The sequence below is a fragment of the Microchirus variegatus genome (assembly GCF_963457635.1).
Source record: "Microchirus variegatus genome assembly, chromosome: 5".
Classification (NCBI taxonomy): Eukaryota; Metazoa; Chordata; class Actinopteri; order Pleuronectiformes; family Soleidae; genus Microchirus; species Microchirus variegatus.
Window position 1 is genome coordinate 36,736,063 of NC_139806.1, and position 21,602 is coordinate 36,757,664.

At 40.6% G+C, this 21,602-nt stretch overlaps 2 protein-coding genes across 2 annotated transcripts; one reads left to right on the forward strand and one right to left on the reverse strand.

Annotated features, from left to right (window-relative positions):
• The first annotated feature begins 660 nt into the window (after nucleotides 1–660).
• Nucleotides 661–21,221, forward strand: sestd1 (SEC14 and spectrin domains 1). Its single transcript, XM_083889953.1, has 19 exons — nucleotides 661–797; nucleotides 2,650–2,719; nucleotides 2,854–2,962; nucleotides 9,220–9,310; nucleotides 9,440–9,553; nucleotides 13,187–13,300; nucleotides 13,385–13,479; nucleotides 13,576–13,631; nucleotides 14,037–14,108; nucleotides 14,614–14,771; nucleotides 16,966–17,088; nucleotides 17,216–17,410; nucleotides 17,594–17,708; nucleotides 17,791–17,956; nucleotides 18,108–18,189; nucleotides 18,287–18,409; nucleotides 19,003–19,194; nucleotides 19,285–19,388; nucleotides 20,618–21,221. Exons 2-19 carry the CDS (start codon nucleotides 2,650–2,652, stop codon nucleotides 20,943–20,945), a joined length of 2,307 nt encoding a protein of 768 aa, XP_083746079.1. The 5' UTR covers nucleotides 661–797; the 3' UTR covers nucleotides 20,946–21,221.
• LOC310926682 (L-rhamnose-binding lectin SML-like) lies at nucleotides 4,419–6,298 on the reverse strand (the record flags this gene model as incomplete). Its single annotated transcript, XM_083888868.1, has 7 exons — nucleotides 4,419–4,429; nucleotides 4,513–4,616; nucleotides 4,967–5,099; nucleotides 5,189–5,233; nucleotides 5,319–5,428; nucleotides 5,563–5,698; nucleotides 6,244–6,298. The coding sequence occupies 7 exons, from the start codon at nucleotides 6,296–6,298 to the stop codon at nucleotides 4,419–4,421; spliced, it is 594 nt and encodes a 197-aa protein (XP_083744994.1).
• Nucleotides 21,222–21,602: the final 381 nt, after the last annotated feature.

Here is a 21,602-nt window from a genome sequence, read left to right on the forward strand (position 1 = left end):
GGTCAAAAATTTGAAAAAAAAATGGACGCAAAATTTTTGGTCCAAAAGTTGAAAAAAAAAAGGAAAAAAAATGTTTGGTCCAAAATTTGACAAAAATAGTCATACTATATACTATGTCGTCCAAAATTTGATTTTTTTTTCTTTTTTACAGAGTATAGCATGTTATAGCAACCTAAGGAAGTGATTTAAATGAAAACAAAGTGAGGACCGTACTGTAAATACCATGTGCATACTGTGTATATTCTGCAGACCGGTTATAATGTACATTCTACATTCTATTTTTAAACCTATTTTTATAGTCAGTGTTAATATCTTTATATATTGTACTTTATATATTCTATTTATTTTTGGTAATGCATGTTTATTATCCTTATCTTTATCGTCTTGCTGCTGTAACACTGGAAATTTCCCCACTGCGGGACGAATAAAGGACTATCTTATCTTATCTTATCTTAACTTAATCCGGGCTTTTAATTTGAAGGGTCGTGTCACCGGAAACGTTGTCACATTATTCTACTTGACGAAGGCTGCAGAAAGCAGCGAGCTCCGCCTGCTGTGTTTCCACTGTTGTTTAAAGCGAATTGAGGAAAAAAATGGAATGTTTCGTGTGGTTTTTGTTGGAAAACGGTTTAATTTTGTGCTGATAAATCAGGAAGAGGAAGATACGAAGAGCCGCTAAAGAGAAGGTACACGGAGGAGAAGAAGAAGAAGAAGAAGAAGAAGAAGAAGAAGAAGAAGAGTGGGACAGGGAGAAAAAAGATCGGGACAGTGTAAAATGCTGCAGATTTGACTGAAAGGTAAGAAAATCCGCCTGATCAATACTTAATGCTGCTCTAAGACAGAAGTTGTCGATACTGAATGTCTAAGGTCAGCGGGGTTTGAATCACTAAAGCAGCAGCAGCAGGAACTGAATGTAGGTCATTGTGTCTGTGGGCCGAGACGAACCAAACGGAGTCAAACCGAGCCGAGCCGGGCCGGGCCGTCCTGCGGCTGCAGCCAGGCCGCAGACACGCTGCTGCTGCTGAGGAGGAGGAGGAGGAGGAGGAAGATGAGCCCTAAACACCATGCTGCTGCAGGAATCAAGAATCACAATCTAGAATGGAGAATTTTTATTGTCATTATGGGGACATCACGACATTTTGCAGTGACTCCAAGGCTTAAAAGCACACGATAAAATAACAGGAATGACGAAAGACTTAAGACTTAAAAGGACACAACAAAATATAAACGCAACAGAAGACTCAAACACTTGAATCAGACACAACAATTTAAAATCAAAAACAAAATATATGACTAACAACAACATATAACAAAATATAAGACTATAAGACTGTATATGGTCTAGTCTAAATATAAGACTGGCTGATGCTGCAGCGACGAGATGATCGCAAATGCTGCTTTCTCTGCCCCAAACGCAATAATAATAATAATAATATATCTTTTTTAATTTATTCAGAGTAGTCGTCCATTACAAGCAGATTTATTAATAACAGTTGGTTCATAGTGAGTAGTAAAAAGAAATAGTAAAATCGTGTTTATTATTATTATTATTATTATTATTATCAACAACACTAATAGTTACAATAATCATAAGATACGTATACATATAATTCTGCAGTTGCATAATCAGGATTGTGTGGTTTGATCAGATTTGATCATCACAAGTAACAGAGCCACAGCTGTCATGAGATACTCATTCATATATCTGATTGATGTACAGAAAACTATGACATCTCACCTCAAGACAGCAAAGAGAGGACATAATATGACTCATGTGTCACACGATCTAACCAAAACTTTGGCTGTAAATTGAGTGTTTTTGAAGGACCAGTACAATTTCAGCTTGACTTGATTGGGAAAACAGATTTTCTGACCTAAATAAATCACTAAAAGAGAATTACTGAAAACCCGGGTCATGAAATTACTCCAGAATCCTAAACCAAGACATGCAATTTTGATTAAAACCAAATCCATGTTCTTTATTTTAATCTTATTTACTGTTTTCAACGCTAAACTGCTAATCTCACTACAAACCAAAGACGCTTGATGCCTGAGGTGCGTAGTATAGTTTACATTTTTATACAAACTATGATTATAATGGTATGTGTTTGCACAATAAAATGACGACAAATGACTAATGTTTGAATGTGTCTTGTCTGGGCTTGTGTAATTCAGCCTGAACTTCTGCCTCACTTGTCTCCTGTAAACATGTGTCTGTACATCTGTACTTGTGTCTTGTTCTGTGTACTTCTGTCTGAAATTGTTTATTTTTGTCTGGGTCTCTAAAATAAAGGTATGTAGCTGACTCTGACTCAGTTTACCTGTGTTTGGGTCTGGGTATTGTGGTCTGAATTTGCATAACTGTGTGTTAAACCATCCGAACTTGTGTATTACTTGTATCTAGGCCTGTCTAGGTAATTTGTTTCTGTACATTTTAATTTCTGTCTGAGTCTATGCACTTGTGTCCATACTTGTATGTGACTTGCCTGTGTGTAATACTATCTGAACTTGTGTGCATGTATCTGGGTCTGTATAATAGTTCTTAAACCAGTGGGTTAGTGTCTATTTATCTGTTCATATTGACACATCGATGCCATTCTAAGATGTGGAAAATGATCCTAAAGTTGTTGTTTGCGTCTGTGTCTACAGATGTCTAACGTAAACACGGAAGCGACCAACATGCTCCCCATCCTCAAGAAGAAACTGGCCTTTTTGTCAGGTAGAAAAATCAACACACACACACACAAAATACGGAAACACATTTAATATTGTGCGTGTCGTGTCTTAAATCCAGTTTAAATTTAAATGCATTTATGTGAATAATCATATTTGTGGTTGTCTGTTTTTGTCAAGGGGGCAAAGACAGGCGCAGTGGTCTGATCCTGACCATCCCTTTGAGTTCAGATCAGACCAGCATGGAGGAGCTCAGCGCCACTCTGGACTATCTTCTCAGCATCCCAAGGTACTCACCCACACAAGTATATCTACTAGAGATAGAACGATATGTTTTTTTCAGGGCCGTTATCGGTTATTAGTAGTCAAGGAGGCCGATAACTGATATTTGGAGCCGACATGCATTTGCAGTAAAGGTGAAAATATTGGCGTCAATGTTAAAAGCTGAAACTTGTCCTCTATTGTTGGCTGAGATGAAGTTGCCTCATCCTGATGAGATTCAGATTCCCGTTTCTTCTGTGCTGTTTCATGCAGCTCAGGGTGATTAATCATATGATGGTACCACTGGTTTTTCAAGTATTTTTGTTTTTTCCGGTTGTTGCTCCCATGCTGACACCTTCATTGCATGTATTGCAGACTGCCTTCCCTGGTGTTGGTAGAGTCAATGATGTCACAGTGTGTGACATTCTCCTTTTATTCTGCTTCTCCACCTGCACCACCGTGAATTTAGAAGTTTGACGAATGGGGACACACTTTTTAAAGATGACAGATTATTTTGCATAAAATAATTGTGTAGATATAATAAGAGTAGTCGTTGTATAACGTACTTTATCTCCTGACCGTTGTCTGGGGATGCAGGGGAGATCAGTCTTCTCCAGGGCTGGAGGTAGCGTTTGTTTCCAGGGGGTTAATTCCTGAGACTTCCCTCCACAGTTGTTACGTGGTGGCACACAAATGACAGGACGTTTTTGCTCAAGAGAATCCGGCTTTATCAGCTGATTGCACAGTAACATCCAACAACTCGCTGTATCTGCTCCAGTCGCCGTCTCAACCATTCTTTACCCCAGGACACGTGTAAACACATGTAAACACACCCGTCTTCCACTCACTCACATTCACACAGTAAGCAGCCTCAGTTACTACAACCCAGGGTAGTCACATCCCACAACACATGTAAACATTACTTTTCCTGACAACGATAAATTCTATTAAAAGAATACTTCACTTATGTATTTACAGATGCATCAATAAATTAAATAAATCGTTATTATATAAACACAGACTGAAGTAGTACAGTATGTGTCCATGTACAGTCATAAAAGAGTGGCTCTGCGATGGACTCATTAGAATAGTTTTTCTTTGTGATGAAGTGTTTTTGTCATTTAATCAGGAAATAATGTATGAATATTCTGCACCTGGTCACCAACAATACAAACACTCTTTAACTGCATCATTTCCTGAAAAACAAGGGTTTTTAGCTCATTCGATCCCATAATATTTGTTGGATATACTATTTAGTGCCTGTGGGTTAGGGGTTATAAAAATAACCCTGAATGGAGATGTCAGTGGTAAGAGTCATGCATCTGACTGACTGACAGGCCAAACTGCCAATCAATGACCATCTATATCTTATATCTATTATGTTTTCTGATATAATCAGTCACCAATGGACAAAATCCCAAACAGAAATATTTTGTTCACTGTATGTTTATTGTGACAAGAAGACGTCCACGTCGACACTAAAATCACACAGGATCTGCAAGAGAAAAAAAACAACTATTACTTTCCACACAGTTCTTTTTTTTTCTGTTGAATTACACATTAGACACAGGTACTTACAATCACACACATACGCCACCTCCAGGTACTTGTAGGTGCCACCACAGGGATCTGAAAACACAGAGTTTGCTACTTCGACGGTGCAGCTGTTTTTCCCATCACAGCTGTAAATGTAAGAGAAAAATGTATTATTCAACAGTTCTTCAAATTAGCAATTCACACAGCCTTAATAACTCAGGAAAAGGGCAGCTCCAACTGCTCCCATAATTTATCTTCCTCATTATATCTTTGTTGAACCTCAGCTAACTGGGACAGAGCATCAATATCTCAACTATACAGTCCTGCCTAATGTTGACTATGTATCAGCAGAAGAAGGCACCAGACGTCTTGACCTGACGTCATAATGTGGGGCTTGGAATTCATTTCTTTTGATTAAAAAACAAACAAACTTTGAAGTTATCGTATCTACCCCTGCCAACAACAAAGTATTATTATATCATATAATATTTGTAACCTTGTAGCAACAATGTCAGTGGGGTTGGAGCAGTCGACGTTTAAAATTTGAGAATTAGGTCGTTTGTGAGAGCAAGTCGTCTGGTCACGACGTCCGTAGTCGGCTCCATACACAGATATTACTTCTCCTTCGTCTGACAAAAAGGAAACAAAAATATTTAATTTCATAAAGGTCAACTGTTTTTGAAGAAATCAACCCAACATAAGGTCACCACCGTCTTACCACAGCTCAAATGTGCTGAAGAACCCTCACATGCGACGACATGATCTGTCAAAGTAACAGGAATCCCGTTAGACAACAGCATCACAACACATTTGCATCTAGAGTGTTTGATGGCAGGAGTGTGACTGACTTGCTGGGAGGCAGGTGTATTTGGTCTGCAGATATTTGTAGATTCCATAGCAGGGATCGGAGGTACGAACAAAATGTGTGTTTATCTCACAATACTTCTTGCCATTACACCTTTGAGAATGACACCAAGCAAAATCACATGAGATAAAGAAATCATATATATGCTGCAAAAACACCTAAAATCAAACGTCACCCTTGGATGAGACACACATGACTGATCTGGTTGTTATAAACATAATGTATACCTCGTCTTGATGGCATCTACTGTGCCCACTTGAGCGCATTCTGTGTTGGCAAGCAGTTGTGGAGGTTTTCCCTCACTGCAGGTCACCTTATCTGCACGTCCGTACAGTGCTGCCTGCACTCCGATCACCCCAGTGTCTGTTATCACAGCAGAGGAGAAAATAAGGAACAGGACCTCATAAAGAAGTGTTTTTCATAAAGAAATCAATTGAAGTTCATTGCAATCAGACTCAACGGATACATAAACAAAAACAAGGCAATCAGAGGTGGCAGACTTCAACCCATTCACGCAACAAGCCTCTGGCGGCCTCTGCTGGTCATATTGGCAAGTGCAAGTGTGGAAGCACAAACAAACAAACAGATACAGAGCAAACAATACTTGATGCTTAAGTGATGATGTGAGCTGCAGTGACTTTTCATGTTTTTTGTTGTTGATTATGTTGATTATTCTGCCTCTGGTCTTTGTCAAGAGAAATTACATTACATTAGTTATGTGCTGCAGACTGTTATGGATTTTAATCACTCCACAGTCTGTGTTTCTAAGTCAAAACATAGGAAATGGGAGGAATCTGTAAACTTCAGGAGAATCACGGGCAGAAGTAGGAAATTAGTAGTAGTTCTATTGTACAATCACTGACAACCTAATCAATGTAGACACAATGATTGAGAAAGTTCAGTCGTACCACAGCTGAGGCGCTGGACATTGTCGCCGTTGTCACACGTGGTAACCATCTCCATGGAAACTATTAAAATAAGATATGAAAGAACAAAATGAAGTGTATCTAAGGTGCAAACTGCATCTTCAGTTACAGGAAATGCAAACAGCCTCAGATGTTTACCTGCTGTCCAGAGAACACATGATGTTGCCAGCACTGGAAAAGAAAGAAGAATCTCATTTAAACGGCACATATTTATATCATAACATTAACAATGACTCTGGTGCAGAATATTCATACATTATTTCCTGCGATAATGCGGTTTAAGAAGGTGGTTGAATTGCTGCTGATCTCTGTACAAGATTTAACTGAACACTGAAGCACTGGCTTAAGTTCAAGGTTATAATAGTTGTGGATTTTTCATTAGTTTTAGTTTTTAATTTAGTTTTAACCTTTTGTTTTTGAAATTAGTTACTTTTAATACGTTTTTAGAGAAAGTTAGGGTCAGGTGTACTGTGTCATAAAAGCAAACAAAAGTTGCAGTTTTTAAAATGTAGTAAAGACACATGGACATAACGTTAATAATAGTAAATAACCCTCGTGAGACACATCACTTTGCTTGTGAGTCAGAGTCTCAGGAGCTCAATCTGTGAAATTAAAATAACAAAAAAAACAATAAGACAAGATTCAGGTTTGATTTACTTAAATGAACCCAAACTCAACCCAATTAACGACATAACATAAACATAATATTATGTTTAACTTGCATCACCTTATGTCCCACATCATTTAAAAAAAACATTTGATTATGAATAAATGCAAATGCTGTCTCAAATAGAATTGATGGCAGAGAAACAATAAATACACTTCATGTGAAGTTTTAAAATATAAATTGCTTCCAACACCTGTATCACCTGTATCGGACCTCTGTGTTCATCATCATATACACATTCACAAAGCACAGCAATGGAAATTAAGAAGGTTTAGACACTATTTTTCCTGCCCTATAATAAATATAATTTTTTTTTTTTTAAAAGATTGTCTACACTTTACAGTTGGGCAGTTCTAGAGTGAGCTTTTAAAAGTTTCAACACTCTGTTCCACAGTCGTGGGCTGTTATGAAAGAGTGGCATCTCACTGTGGATCTTTGTTCTAAATTTTGAAATCGTGAAAAAGGTAACTAGAAGACCTGAGTGTTCTCCAGGGCCGAGAGAGAATGACCATTAAGACCATTAAGAGCTTTGAAAAAGTGTGAGAAGTTGCTTTTCTCGATGTGTACTCACACAGAGCTGATGATGAGGTGCTGAGTCTGATGTGCAGCATGGTTTCAGAAGAGCCCGTCTTACTGCTGGGTACTGATGGTGGTTGGGTTCTGTCACACCTCTATTTATTGTGCCTGTTCAGGAACTGCCTCAGACCTAATCATATATTTCCGCAAACTTCACGTGTTCAGGGCGTTTTCCAGCAGAAGTGCCTCATCAATAGATCTGAGGATCTAGTGTCCTTATTTGACCTCCTGGTAGATTGATATCAATCACTGACTGCCATAAGTTAACAACAACTTTGTGTCAAGCTTTTTCTTCAGATACTCGTCCCTAAAGGAAACTTAAACAAGAGGATAAATGTAATGCAATCTCTTCCACAGGGACGCAGAAACCCAAAGCAGGTCCTGATGATTATTACTTTGTGATGAGGGGAAACGATCTGAGTAATGAACCCGGAATAATCTGAGGATCTATTGTCTCCTCTATTTTTTGCCCCTCGACTTTCTGGTAGATCAAAATCAATCATTGAGAGCCACAATGCAGTGAAACCAGTAAGACTGTCAGGGGCATGAAGTAGGACCTAAATGCAAGACCATCACAGAGAGTTCTAATGACTCTGTAGGTGGAACAGATCACCAAGATGCAGTAAAATGTTGCAAGAAGCACACAAGGTTCCGTCCTTAGCGGGTGGACCTGAGTTCAGTAGGATACACAGTGCATGGAGGTAGACTGGGCTGATAAGTGACTCTACACTCTTAGAAATAAGGGTTCCGAAAGGGTTCTTCTACAAGGGCTGAGGTTCTACCTGGAACCATTTGCTTCTGAAAATCCCTTTCCCAAATAAAAGGTTTTTCAAGGGTTTCTTGGTAACACTAATGGTTCCTGTAAGAGCCATTTTGATCCAGAGAACCCTTTAAAAAAAAGCTTTCCTGAATGAATGGTTTTAAAAAAGGTTCTTGGTGGAACCCTCCAAAAGGGTTCCAGGTGGAACCTTTATAAAAAGGTTCTACCTGACTTCCGCGCTCATTGAGACGTCACAATGTGCTAAATTTGTGGAATTGTTGTCACGCGGAGCTCCGCTTTGTCCGTAAAACACACAAGAGTGCTAAAAGTTTTATTCTTGGCTCCACAGTGCGGCACAGAGTTCTACACAAACTTCCAGCCTCAGAGGATTTATCTGTCCAGTGGATACATGTTATATATGACAGCAATGTGCCTGCTAGAGCCTGAAAATGATCACTTTTCCAAATGCTAACTGCTGTTAGCTCCCAGTAGCCTCTGTGGCTGATGTCATTTCCTGTCCCTTAAGTTTCGTTTTACTTTTTTTTAAGGTGGATCTAAAGAGATACTACTAAACAGAGCGTTTTGAACAGGGCTGTTTTAGCAGGTGATTGAACTGATGTGGTGCTTCATTCTTATGGTATTTTGACCAAAGCATGTCACAGACATGTTCATTAGGACACCAGGGAACTAAGTTAACTTGGAGAAATAGGGGATAATGTGAGTCCTTTAACACATGGAAAAGCACTAGACTGTATAAAGTAAGTTAATGTTGAAAGTTAAAGGTGAGATATTTTTAAGGTTATGTGATTTATTTGAATGGTGTCATGTGTGACGTTTAATGACAACCTTGACCTATACATTTTTTCCCCTCTCTCTCTCTCTCTCTCTCTCTCTCTCTCTCTCTCTCTCTCTCTCCCTCTCTCACTCTCTCTCTCTCTCTCTCTCTCTCTCTCAGTGAGAAGTGTAAGGCTCGTGGCTTCACTGTTATCGTGGATGGAAGAAAGTCTCAGTGGAACATTGTGAAGACTGTGGTGCTCATGTTACAGGTACAAACACATTTTTAACAACGACCCAGAAGCTTCAGCGTGCAGAAACTTGTACAGTATATGTTACTTCATCGGGATAATAAACAGCTGATGAGACAATAATGCTGTCTAATGTCGATGCTGTTTCAGAACGTGATCCCGGCCGAAGTGTCACTGGTCTGCGTGGTCAAGCCAGACGAGTTCTGGGATAAGAAGGTCACACACTTCTGCTTCTGGAAGGAGAAAGACCGTCTGGGCTTTGAGGTGAGTCTTCAAGTTTCATTTACACAAAAAAAAAAGGTTTTCCCAGTATGAGGCCACTTTTATTTACATTGTGCTGTCCCTTCTTTTGGAATTTTGGAATCTTCTGCATTCATCCATTCATTGTAGAGTTAACTCCATTTTTGACTTTTCTTTTAAATCCTCATTTCTGCCAGAGGCTGAAAAAGCTTTGTTCAAACCTTTTTCATTTCTACTCCCTGATTCTGTTTCAGCCTGAATGACTCTCTCTCTCTCTCTCTCTCTCTCTCTCTCCCCAAATGAACTTGTTCGTGCAACATGTTGCCTGATTACATTGTTGTTGTTGCTGCTGTGATGATATTTTGATCTACAAAATGCACACACCCTCTTTGGACGTGTTACCCGATCGCAAATTCAGACAAACATAATATCCCTGAGCATTATTAACTGTCCTGAGTGCTGTTGGAAACCTGAGCCATTATCAATGTTGTGCGTGTGTGTGTGTGTGAGCGACAGAGTTTAGACCTCCTCCTCTATTATAACAGATGGTTTTGCAGACGGAAATCGGTCGTCCCTCTGACCCAGATTTCTACAGCCATTGGCTCCTCCAGCGTTGCTATGGTAACCCGAACAAATTGGTGGATCTGCATGTAACAAATAAATGTTGCTGTGTTTGGATATTCACAGTCGATGATTAGATTAGATTTAGCCAAAGTGCTGGGACTGAAACCCCCAACTGTTATGTTTGTCGACAATTTAAGCTCTTGAGCACCAACAGTTTTTTGTTTTTTTTCTTATACTCTTATACTTTATACTATATTGATCCCTTAGGGAAATTCTTTCTCCTAGAATTAGTCACTGAACAGCACCAGGGCTTTGGGGGTTGGGTACCTTGCTCAGGGGTACCCCACCCCTCCGATTACAAGCCAAGATCCCTTTCCACTTGGCCATGTGTGCCCTTGTTGAAGAGAAAGAAGGGAATTTCTACTCCAAATTAACACTCATATGTGATCGTATGGAAGTTGTGAGTTCACATGTAGTGTTGATTTATTTACGCTGGGCTGACCAGCATTTATTGTAGAATTCCTGAGTTTTTGTCATCAGCCTCACTTTATTTCAGTATTTACACACACACGCGGGTGCACAGCTGCTGGAAGGGAAGGGAGATTCCAGTGTTGAAATGTGACTCATCTTAAGTATGGAGCGTGTGTGCGGGGCGTGGGTCATACAGCTGTTCCAAGGTTTAAATAAATACACATGCGCGCACACACACACACACACACACACACACACACACACACACACACACACACACACACACACACGCTGAGCGCAGTATCTCTGACAGCATCTGCTGCAGAGACAACTGAGAGACAGACTCATCAGCAGCTGTCTGACTGTCCAGATTTATTTGTAAAGGTCTTTCCCACAAATGACATTGACAGAGTTCTATATGATACAACAATGATTGAATCTTTCAAAATATACTTCATCAATTTTTGGTTTTTTTTTTTTTTCCCCATACAAAATGGAAAAGAAAGCTTGCAGGCTGAAGACTGAACACTTTCTTTATTTAGAGAATTCTTTGAGAAGCTGATGATGAAGTTTGTCTTGTGATCACTGCAAATGTGTAAAAAAGAAAGAAACATCTAAGAGATGGATAAATTATCTAACGATTTCAGTCATGGGTCAGAATTTTTCCTAGAAATGTAGTGTTCATTAAACAACAGAGTGTCCGCGGGGTCTTAAAAAGTATTAAAAGTTGCTAAATCAATTTTGCGAAAACTAAGGCCCTTAAAAAGTATTAAAAAGTCTTAATCACAATTTCATGAGGTATTACATTTTCTCCATAGAGTTTCACTGCAAAAAGTATGCGTGAATGTATTTATTTTCCTCCTCGCGTTTTGTTAAAAACAGCGACGCGCAGGCCTGCTCGCCCTGCAAGATTGGCCCGTGGCCGTGCATGTACACATTATGCATCTTTATTCTTTCGAGCTTTGTTCCTTTGCATTGTTGTGTTCTATAGATTAAATTACCTCCACCAAGAGGTTATGTTTTCAACAGAGTTTGTTTGTTTGTGTCTGTCGCTCTGTTTGTTATTTAGCAACATAACTCGAAAAGTCACGAACGGATTTGGATGATTTTTATGAAATTTTCAGGAAATGTCCACAATGGGACCAGGAACAAGTGATTAAATTTTGGGTGTGATCCCTAGACCCTATCACTGGTTAAAACACTCGCTGTCTGACCCAGGCATGCCAGCGGGGTGTATTTTGTAGGCACTGTGCTTTTATATGTTGCTGAAATAATAAAGCTAAGAGTAGATTTTCCAAAGTCCAAAGGGAGGGGGGGGGGGTGCTGAGCTGCGTTGGTGGAGGTCTGCATTCTCGAGTGCTTATCTAGTTGCAAACTAAAACTGTTTTGTAAGTTAAATATGTGTTGCTGATTACAGCTTGAAGTGGCAATAAGGTCTTAAAATATCTAGAGAAGGTCTTGAAAAAGTCTTCAAAAAGGTATTGAAATTAACTTCAGCATTCCTGCAAATACCCTGAACAAGGATTGTTGCAGCAACAAATGTCACACACTTTGATCGAGACATTCAGTCTATGTGTAATCACAGCATTTCATTGATCTTTAAGCAGCATTTGTCCCTGAGAGACTGACACTGTTTGTTTTCTGTTGACCAGTCAGTGAGAGGATGGTTGAAGTATTTATGACCTTGTCACACCTGCTGTAAAGTTTCCCCTTAGTCAAAGCCAACTGTGGACTCAGGCATCATGATAGTGTGAGTGTGTGTTTGTCTTCACCTCTGAGAGAGGAATGTGGCGTGGTCTATGTTCTTTCTTCATTGGTCGTTTCTGATTTAGTTACAGTTTAGTTTAGAGACAGTTTCACATTGTTCAGCATGTCCACTATCATGCAAAGTGACTGTCCACCTGACATATTAAATGTTAAACTGTCTGTATTTATTAAGGCTGCAACAATCAATTGATTATTCATCGATTACTAAATTAATCACCAACTATTCCCATAACCGGAATTATCATTTTTTTTGAGTAATTAAAACAAGCTCTCTAATTTTAATAATCTTTAATGTAAACATTGTATGGTTTCTATAATCCATATATCAAAGAAATCTTTAAAAGTGAATAATTTTCATTTGTGGTCCAAAAAAGACACACAATTATTATTTTGGGAAACATGGATCAACATTTTTCATAATTTTCAAACATCTTTTGTATCAAATAACTAATCCATTAACAGTGAAAACAACTGATAATATAAAGAATCCATAGTTGCAGTCGTAATATTTATATACAGTCGCACTTTTCCAGTCTTCCTTGTTGCTATGCAGTTTTGCCGTTCATCCATTCACACCCACGTTTATATAACGCAGCTATTTTTATATCACACCTTATTCACAGGCTGCTTACACATCACTTAAGGGAAGATTGGGTTGTTTTACTCTTTACCTTCTGCTTAGTTTTTGTTATTATACAACTGAAATTACACAAAGAATGTATGAGGTGAGATGGAGGGTTGATCCACAGCTGCTCACAGAGTGAAGCTGAAAATATGAATATGAATGAGACATGTTTGTGCATCATCGTTATTGTTCTGATAATATTGTTTGCTTGTGTCTGTGCTTATTATCAGGTGATCCTTGTCTCTGCCACTAAGTTGACCCGTTACATTGAACCCTGTCAGCTGACGGACGATTTTGGAGGAAGTCTGGACTACGACCACAACGACTGGCTCAACAAGAGACTGGTCAGTATTTAATTTAATGAATCCATGCATTTAAAGCGTCACCTGGCATAGGGCCTTAGCATGTCGCTTTCTATTTTGTTGCAGGTATTCGAGAAGTTCACCAAAGAGTCGACGTCACTACTGGACGAGCTGTCGATCATCAACGACAGCGACAAGAGCAGCTCGGTGGACAAGGACAAGTACGTAATCACGCGGTTACTCACAAAGCTGCAGTTTAAAGTAAACTTAAAGCAGACGGATTAAATCCAGAGCTGTATTTTCTGTGTCGTCTGCAGATCGACTGACTGTGCCCTGTTACCGTCCTTTGACCCAGAGACTGTCCTTCAAACTGGTAACTGTCATCCTGCCTCTCATGTTAACACCTTAAGAGTGAAATTTTCCATGTAAGGGTGTATTTATATTGGGCAAAATCTGACAAAACGATCAAACATAATTTTAAAAAACAAAAAATAAATTGATAATGAATAGAATAACATTGTCATTACAAAGACCATTATAAAGCGCTGTGGTTGCACGGATGGATGGATGTGTTCACTGTACTGAGCAGTCTGTTGTCTGTGTGTTGGCTGTGCAGAGGTGAAAGGAGTCTTTGTTTGTGGTACCACCCTCCTCCCTCCTCCAGCTCCTTTTGTAATCTTTGTAATGTAACGCATTATTGTTTCTGATGCTTTTATAACAGGCTTTTAACTCTCAAACCAACCCTTTGTCTCTGTGTCTGTTTCCTCTGTGTGCACAGGCCATGAGCTGCTGTCAGAACTACAGCAGCGGCGCTTTAATGGATCAGAGGGTGGAGGAGGAGGACAGGGAGGTGAGGAAGCAGCTGTCTGTCGTGCAGAAGTGACTGTGCTGGTCCAACTTAGACGAGAATGTTTTCTTTAGAGTATTTTTGTAAGCAGTCATTGAGCTGCTACATGTCCACACTGACTCAGAGCAGCAGCACTGACTCCATTTATAACGTTGCTCCTCCGCGTACGTGTTAAGTGCAAGATGTTCACGGTTCGTTGTGCAAAAACTTGTTCAGAACATTGTGAGGTGACGTGGATGAACACAGGCTGTGAGACCCAACGTCAGTGTTGGACCTCACAAAGTGTTTATGGCTGTGCACGACTGCAGCCAGTTTCAAAATCTGGTGGTAAGCCTGGAGTGTAACCCTGTTCAAACAGCAGATTAATGCTTACATCTAGCTTAGCTGCTTCACATTACATTAATGCTCGTACTGAAGGTAACTAAATAAGAAATATGCACAGACTGGACTTTAAACATTGTGCTAGACTGTAACCCCACAGGTCTTCTTCCTGACCTCTGACCTGCAGGTCCTGCCTGGTGCCCCATGGAGGAGGAGCTACTGGCTCAGCCACAGGTGATGAAGCTGTTGGACTCACTCAGGGAGCAGTACACCAGATACCAGGAGCTGTGCAGGCAGCGAAACAAACGCTCCCAGCTAGATGAGATCCACACCAAGGTCATGCAGGTAAAGCACTGGCACACGTTCAAAAACAAAAATCTTTAAGAAGATGAATTGTTTTAAATTGCAGCCTTAGCGACTGTTTGCAATGAACATCAGCATCAAACTCTTGCGAGAGCGACCGTGTCCTGATATTCCGACAGTTGGCAACCAGCTGTTAGCCACATGTGTTTGCAGTTGGGTCAGTAATCAGTACACACGAGTCAATTGTGTCCAGACTCGGCTCAAAAAATTCCAACATGTTTGATTGACTGCGACTGTGGTCAGGTTGAGTCTGTTACCCTACACACTTTCCAATTTGCATCTTTAGGCCTCACAGACTAACATATTTCTCCCAAATAACTAGCCATACCAACTGTCCCCAGTTAGTGCTGACTATTGCAAACTGTGAATTGTGGGTAAAACATGTTGTTTTTGCCCTTTTCAAACTGCACAAAAGCTAGATTTTCCAAAGCTATTCAACTATAAGTGCCTTATCCAAACCAATCCAACTTTATTTATAAACAGTTTAAAAACAAAGCACTGTACATCAGAGATAAATAAAACAAATAAAATATAAAAACATGACACCTAATAGACTTAAGAACAAACAGTAAATCTATAAAATACTGCAGAAAGTATTAAAACAAATAAACAATAAAAAAGATAAAAACCAACGTCTCATACTGGGTCGGTTTTAAGATGGTTTTAAGGGCGTGTCTAACATGCAGTGGAAGATTGTTCCAGTCGGCGCAGCAACAGACCTTAAAAGGATGCCGTCTACCAAAAGCTGCAACACAAATCTCTTAACATGTCTTCCATGTTGGAACATCTCTCTGTACTGTATCTTCTCAGTCTTTAAAAGTCTCTTGAATGTGTTATCATCCATCCGTTGACCCTTAGAAACAGTGTTTCGCTGCTTCAACACTGAGAATCATAGAGCTTCAGGGGCTGATGGGGAACATTACAGTCTTGGAGATGAGCCTGGGGTTGTCATGGTAATCTTTACATATCGGTCACTAGCCTGGAGGATTTGAGGTGGTGATGGTGGTGATGGTGATGGTGTCCTAGATCCTTCTTGAACTGTGTGTGTGTTTGCATGCTTGTGTGTCAGCTCTTCAAGGCATCACTGACCTGATAAATGAAATCATTATAGTGACACTTACCCATCTGGAGAGAATGTGATGTATGTTTATAATTCATTGTGATAAAATAACCAGTGCATATTATATAAGTTTGTATGAGGTGGACATACTGGCTTATTTTATTTATCGATTTATTTATTAATTTATTGCAATATCCGATTTTGTGTTGATCAAACACTATGTCACTACTGAAAGAAAGTAAATCCAGTAAATGTTGGTGTTGTCAACAGACAATGAAATAAATAACATACATACTAAATGAAACATAATTAACATGAACATCATTTTTAAATAATTTTGTTCATATATATATTTTTTTATTTTATATTATATCTATTTTTTTTATTTTTTTTATTCAAGTTTAAAGGGCCTTTCCACTGATTCTCCACATTAAACATAGTTACTCTTCACATTGTGATTCATTCATGTTTGGACCTAATCTTAACACTGTTGAGTTTGATAGATGTTACAATAGTGGCAAAATTTGTTTTGTTTTCCTTATTTTTTTTAGTTTTCCTCATTTAAGAGACAAAAAGAAATGTCAAAAAGATCTTTGTTTTTTATTGTCACCTTCAAACTTAATCAATGTCAAAATACTCATCAGTGGAAACTCGCCTTTCATAAACCAAGCTGTCATCTTAAATCAGCTGTTGTTTAACTATTTAATTTGTCCCATTTTCTGTTTTATTTACCTTATGTTTGTGATTTTAATCTACACAGTTGATATGAACGTTATTATCACTTGAACTCATCTCAGAAACATACGGACCCTGACAGCCACCTGCTGGTCACTGCGCTTCACTGCAGCCACAGTCAGAAAATCTCAGATTTATAAGTTAACATTTCATATTGAAAGGACCATAAAATGTAAGTAGTACAGGGGTATTTAGCCATCCCTCTAATGTACTGATGTTTCAGTTATAAGAGTATAATTTCTATTTAGGTCACACAAAAGAAAATCTATTGAGAAAATAAATAGGCCTTTCATTTCTGGCACAAGCACCTGAATATTATTATTGTTCTTAAGAATCTGTAATAAGCTAAATATTAAGTTTTTCTGTTTGCCTTTGTCCCAGGTGGTGACCTGGCTGCAGGGTCCAGGTTCAGAGCTGTTAAAGACTCATCAGGCGATTGGAGATTCAATCCGTGCGGCTCAGACCCTGCAGCAGAAACACGAGGAGATTGAGAGTCAGCACAGTGTAAGGAAAAGAAATGAGCAAACACAAATGATATCATGTGACAGGAACAAACTGATGAACCATTAAGACCTTTTACGGACACAGGGGTTAACATTTTAACTCATTCTGCACCGCTGTGTATGTACAGGAGTGGTTTGCCGTGTACGTGGAGTTGAATCAGCAGATCGCTGCCCTGCTAAATGCTGGGGAGGAGGAGGAAGTTGTTGAGCTGAAGGCGCTGCAGCAGCAGCTCAGCGACGTCTGCTACCAACAAGCAGCTCAGCTGGAGAACCGTCAGAACGTCCTGCAGTCGGCGCAGGGTTTCCACAGCACCACGCAGGAGGTAACGCAAGCATCACTGTACATTTGTGCCTTAAATAAAATGTCTGAATATAAACTGTACCTGAACCTTGACCTTGATGAGACTTAAGTTAAGTTTGAGCAGGACATGAGGAGATGAAGCCTCCCCCCCCAAAAAAAGTTAGTCTTCTTTTGAGTGATTGAATCTCTGTGTCTGTCGCTGCAGTTGTCCCAGCAGCTGGACGGTCTACTGGGCATGCTCTGTGCTGACGTGGCTCCAGCTGACGGAGCTGCCATTCAACAAAACCTCAAACTGCTGGAGGAGAAGCTGCAGACTGTCGGTCAGTGCTCTGGATGACAAATCTTTCTTGTTCACACCTACAACTTTAACTAATGTGTCCGTGCCGTCTCTCCTCTGTGCAGAGGCAGGTCTCACTTCTCTTCGTCAGAAGGGGGCGTTGTTGATGGAGCTGATGTGCAGCCAGCCTCAGTGGTCGCTGGAGGAGACGGAGCGTCCAGCTGGAGAACAGCAGGACAATGTTCAACACATTCAGGCTGTGATGGAGGAGATGCAGCTCCGCAAACAGAGGTTACCGTCTCCTGCTTCTTACTCATACAAAAGCTTGAGATTGATGCAAAAACGTTATTCCTGCAGAGCCCGAAACACCTGTCAAACAGTAAAACAGTTGAATGTTTATTGGGTGTGTGTGTTTGTGTGTGTGTGTGTGTGTGCTCTACAGGTGTGAGGACATGGTGGATGTCAGGAGGCTGAAGATGTTACAGATGGTCCAACTGTTCAAATGTGAAGAAGATGCTTTACAGGTCAGACACACATCGATAGCAAACACATGCACAGTGTATATCTTGTATGAAACTGATGTATTGGATCTTTTTTTTGTGCGTGTGTGTGTGTGTTCAGGCAGTAGAGTGGCTTGGTGAGCTTTTGGATGCTCTGTTAAAAACCCACATCAAAATGGGCGATGACTCTCAAGAGACCAGGACCATGATGGACAAACACAGGAAGTTTGTGGACGTGGCCCAGGTGAGACGCTGCCAGACTTCACTTTGGTCAAATGATGCATATAAACATACATGGATACAGTTACAGTATTATACAGCTTACAGCTTTAATCTGTAGTTCACAAACCACTTTTAACACTTTTTTTGTTGTCAAACACAATTTTTTTGTTGTCAAAGTTTCCTGTGGAACTCATTGTAGTACTTCTCTGTGGTGTTCTCATTATAAACCAGTTATTCTGTCCTCATTCGACCCCCATTAAGATTTACTTCTCTTATTATTACTCAAAACAACCATTTGTATTATGTAGAGATGGAAGTTTGCATTTAGATCCCAGTGTGAACAGAGCCCGACTCTGGGTGGAAGTTATTCTAGGGCTCAATAACATTTTTTGTTTACCATACCAACATCACAGTCTTCAGCATCTACTAATACTTACTGAATTACATACTGATTTGAATATTGTACTGTGTCCTCCCTGGTCTATATGTTCTATAACCCCTCGCATAACATTGTTATGTTTGTCATTGCCTTCTCCAGAGGGCTCTTACTAACATTTTAAAATAGACAGACAAGACATTCACTCCATCTCTCCGTTCGTATCCGTCTTCCTTCAGAGCACCTATGATTACGGCCGTCAGCTGCTGCAGGCGACCGTCGTCCTCTGTCAGTCCCTGCGCTGTACGACCCGCTCGTCCGGAGACACTCTGCCGAGACTCAACCGAGTGTGGAAGCAGTTCAGTGTCAGTGCTGAGGAGAGACAACAGAGACTGGAGCTGGCTCTGAACTTCCACACCAACGCTGAGAAGGTGATGTGGACCTGAGCTCGATCGGTGTGTCGGCAGGTTGATATTGGCAAGAAATTCAACGCGGCGCGACCTGTGTTTTTACTGTTTCAGGTGTTAGAGCAGGGATGTGTCGAGGCGGAGACTCTGGATGACGTTGACTCTACTGGGAAAACTCTGTTAGACAGACTGACGATGCCTGTTATCTTTCCTGATGGGTATTTATATACACACACACAGACTCACAGATGTAGTGCATTCCTTAGTCATTTACCATAACCTTAACCATCACATGCCACAACCCAGGTCTTATGTCGTATTCACACCAGCTCTTCTAATTCGACTCATAGTTCGTTTGCTCGGAAAGTCCAGTTTGTGTTGGTGTGAACGTGCAACCGAACTCCGATCCGTACCAAAGACGCGAACTCTGGTCTGCCTAAAAGAAGCGGACTACAACGCAGGGCATTGTGTGTAAACACAACCAGAATGTACGCGTGTGTGTAGAACCCATTGCTGCAGCGAATATGTGTCGTATGTTCACATGAAAGCATAGGATTTGCTGCAGCTCCATGTTTTGCTCTGATGGTGGAGGAAACAGAAGCTGTCATGCATTAACCAACAGACGAGCAAGTTTTCTCCTTCATTGTTGTCTCATCTTCTCCTTCAGTCATTTTTGGGGAATATATTATTCAAAAGGTGTGATATTATTCAGAGTGTTGCAACCCCCCAATAGTCTACGTGCACAATGGAACTTCCGCCTAGCAACCGTGGCTGCCGGTACGCTCGGCTGCTTCAGGTAGGTCGTGTTGTTGTTGTGATTTCCCGGAGACGCTAGTGAAGTGCTAAGTAGGAGAGTCAATTTTAGTCAATGCAGCTTGCACAGACACATCCACCGGAACCTTTGAAGGTATATCGTACTATTGTACCGAGACAAATTTGTACAAAGGGGTACACAACAATGTAGGGCTGACGTTCTGACTATTTGATTCGATAACCGTTTCTCTTGTATCCGAAATCTGCTCATTTTTACTAATAAAATTGACTCTGCACTTCACTAACGTCTCCGGGAAATCACAACAACAACAACACGACCTACCGAAGGCAGCCCAGCGTAACAGCAGCCATGGCTGCTAGGCAGAAGTTCCATTGTGCATGTAGCCTATTGAACTGAGCGCCCGATGATACCGAGTCTAGCGGAAACTATTAGGTGTGAATACAACTTTAAAATCCTCAAAGAGCCAGACCAGTCTAAATGTCCTCACTAAGATAGGTTTGAATCTAAATGTCTTAACAGCCTATTACAGACCTGTACACACCCTCACATTAATATTTATTTTATGTGACATTTATCATCTTAATTATTGTGATCTACTGATATGAAAAGTTTTTTTCTTGCCATATAATCCAGCCCCAATCTTACGTCCAAGTCTATTTGTTCTCATTTCAGGAGTGAGCAGTTCTTCGGGAGTCCCAGCGAAACAGCGACGGCAGCGGAGTGCATCAGAGAGCGCCTCCTGCTGGTGGAGGAGCGGCGGCTGCTGCTGCTGCAGGGAGCGAGGATTCCCGATGAAGAAGACGAGGACGTGCTAAACGGGCATGAGCAGCGGCTCGATGTAATTGGAGAGGAACTGAGTGAGAAAGAAGAGCAAGAGGAGGAGGAGGAGGAGGAGGAGGAGGAGGAGGAAGTAGTGGAGCAGCAGCAGGAGGACGAGGACCTGGAGGTGGAGGTGGAGCAACAGGATGAAGAATTAGAAAGGTCTAAACAGGACTGCTAATGGATGGTTTTAACTTGAGCAACCTCAAGCTCATTCATTTGCCTCCAGTTTGTCGTCCCTGAGCCAAGAAGGTCTTCGCTCAGTTGCTTCTGTCTCTCTGATGACATTAACCATCGGCCTCGCTGCTTATTACCCGTCCTTCAAGAGGACAAACACGTTGGATGTGATTTGTCGCCGTCGCTCTTTTCAGCAGAAAGCTTCACCGCTGTATGGCTTTGAAGAGCAGCAGCCTCTAACATGTTTCTGCCGTTACAGGATCCAGATCTGGATCTCCATCTCGTGTAAAATACTGGAATAACTATGACTCGTGTGTCCTGATGATGATCACCTGTAAAATAAGCCTTTTTGAGTAAGAATACTCCTCATTCCCAGCATGCCACTTGTTCACCTTAGTAGGTGGAGCTTCCATGATGCAAACATGGTTACATACGTTTCTGTTTGTGCCTCCTTCCAACTCTGTCTCTTTTCCTGCTTTGTTGCCTCCTTATTTTTTGCCTTCTGTTACAAAATATGAACTTGGCGGTGAAGTTGGGTGTGCAGCGACCTGATCCTGAACAGCAGTCGTCTTATGTTTCACCTGTAAAGTTGGAGCTGTGATCTAACTGTGCAGACGAGCTAAAAAAAAAAATATGATTTGACAAAAGGAAAAATCTGTAA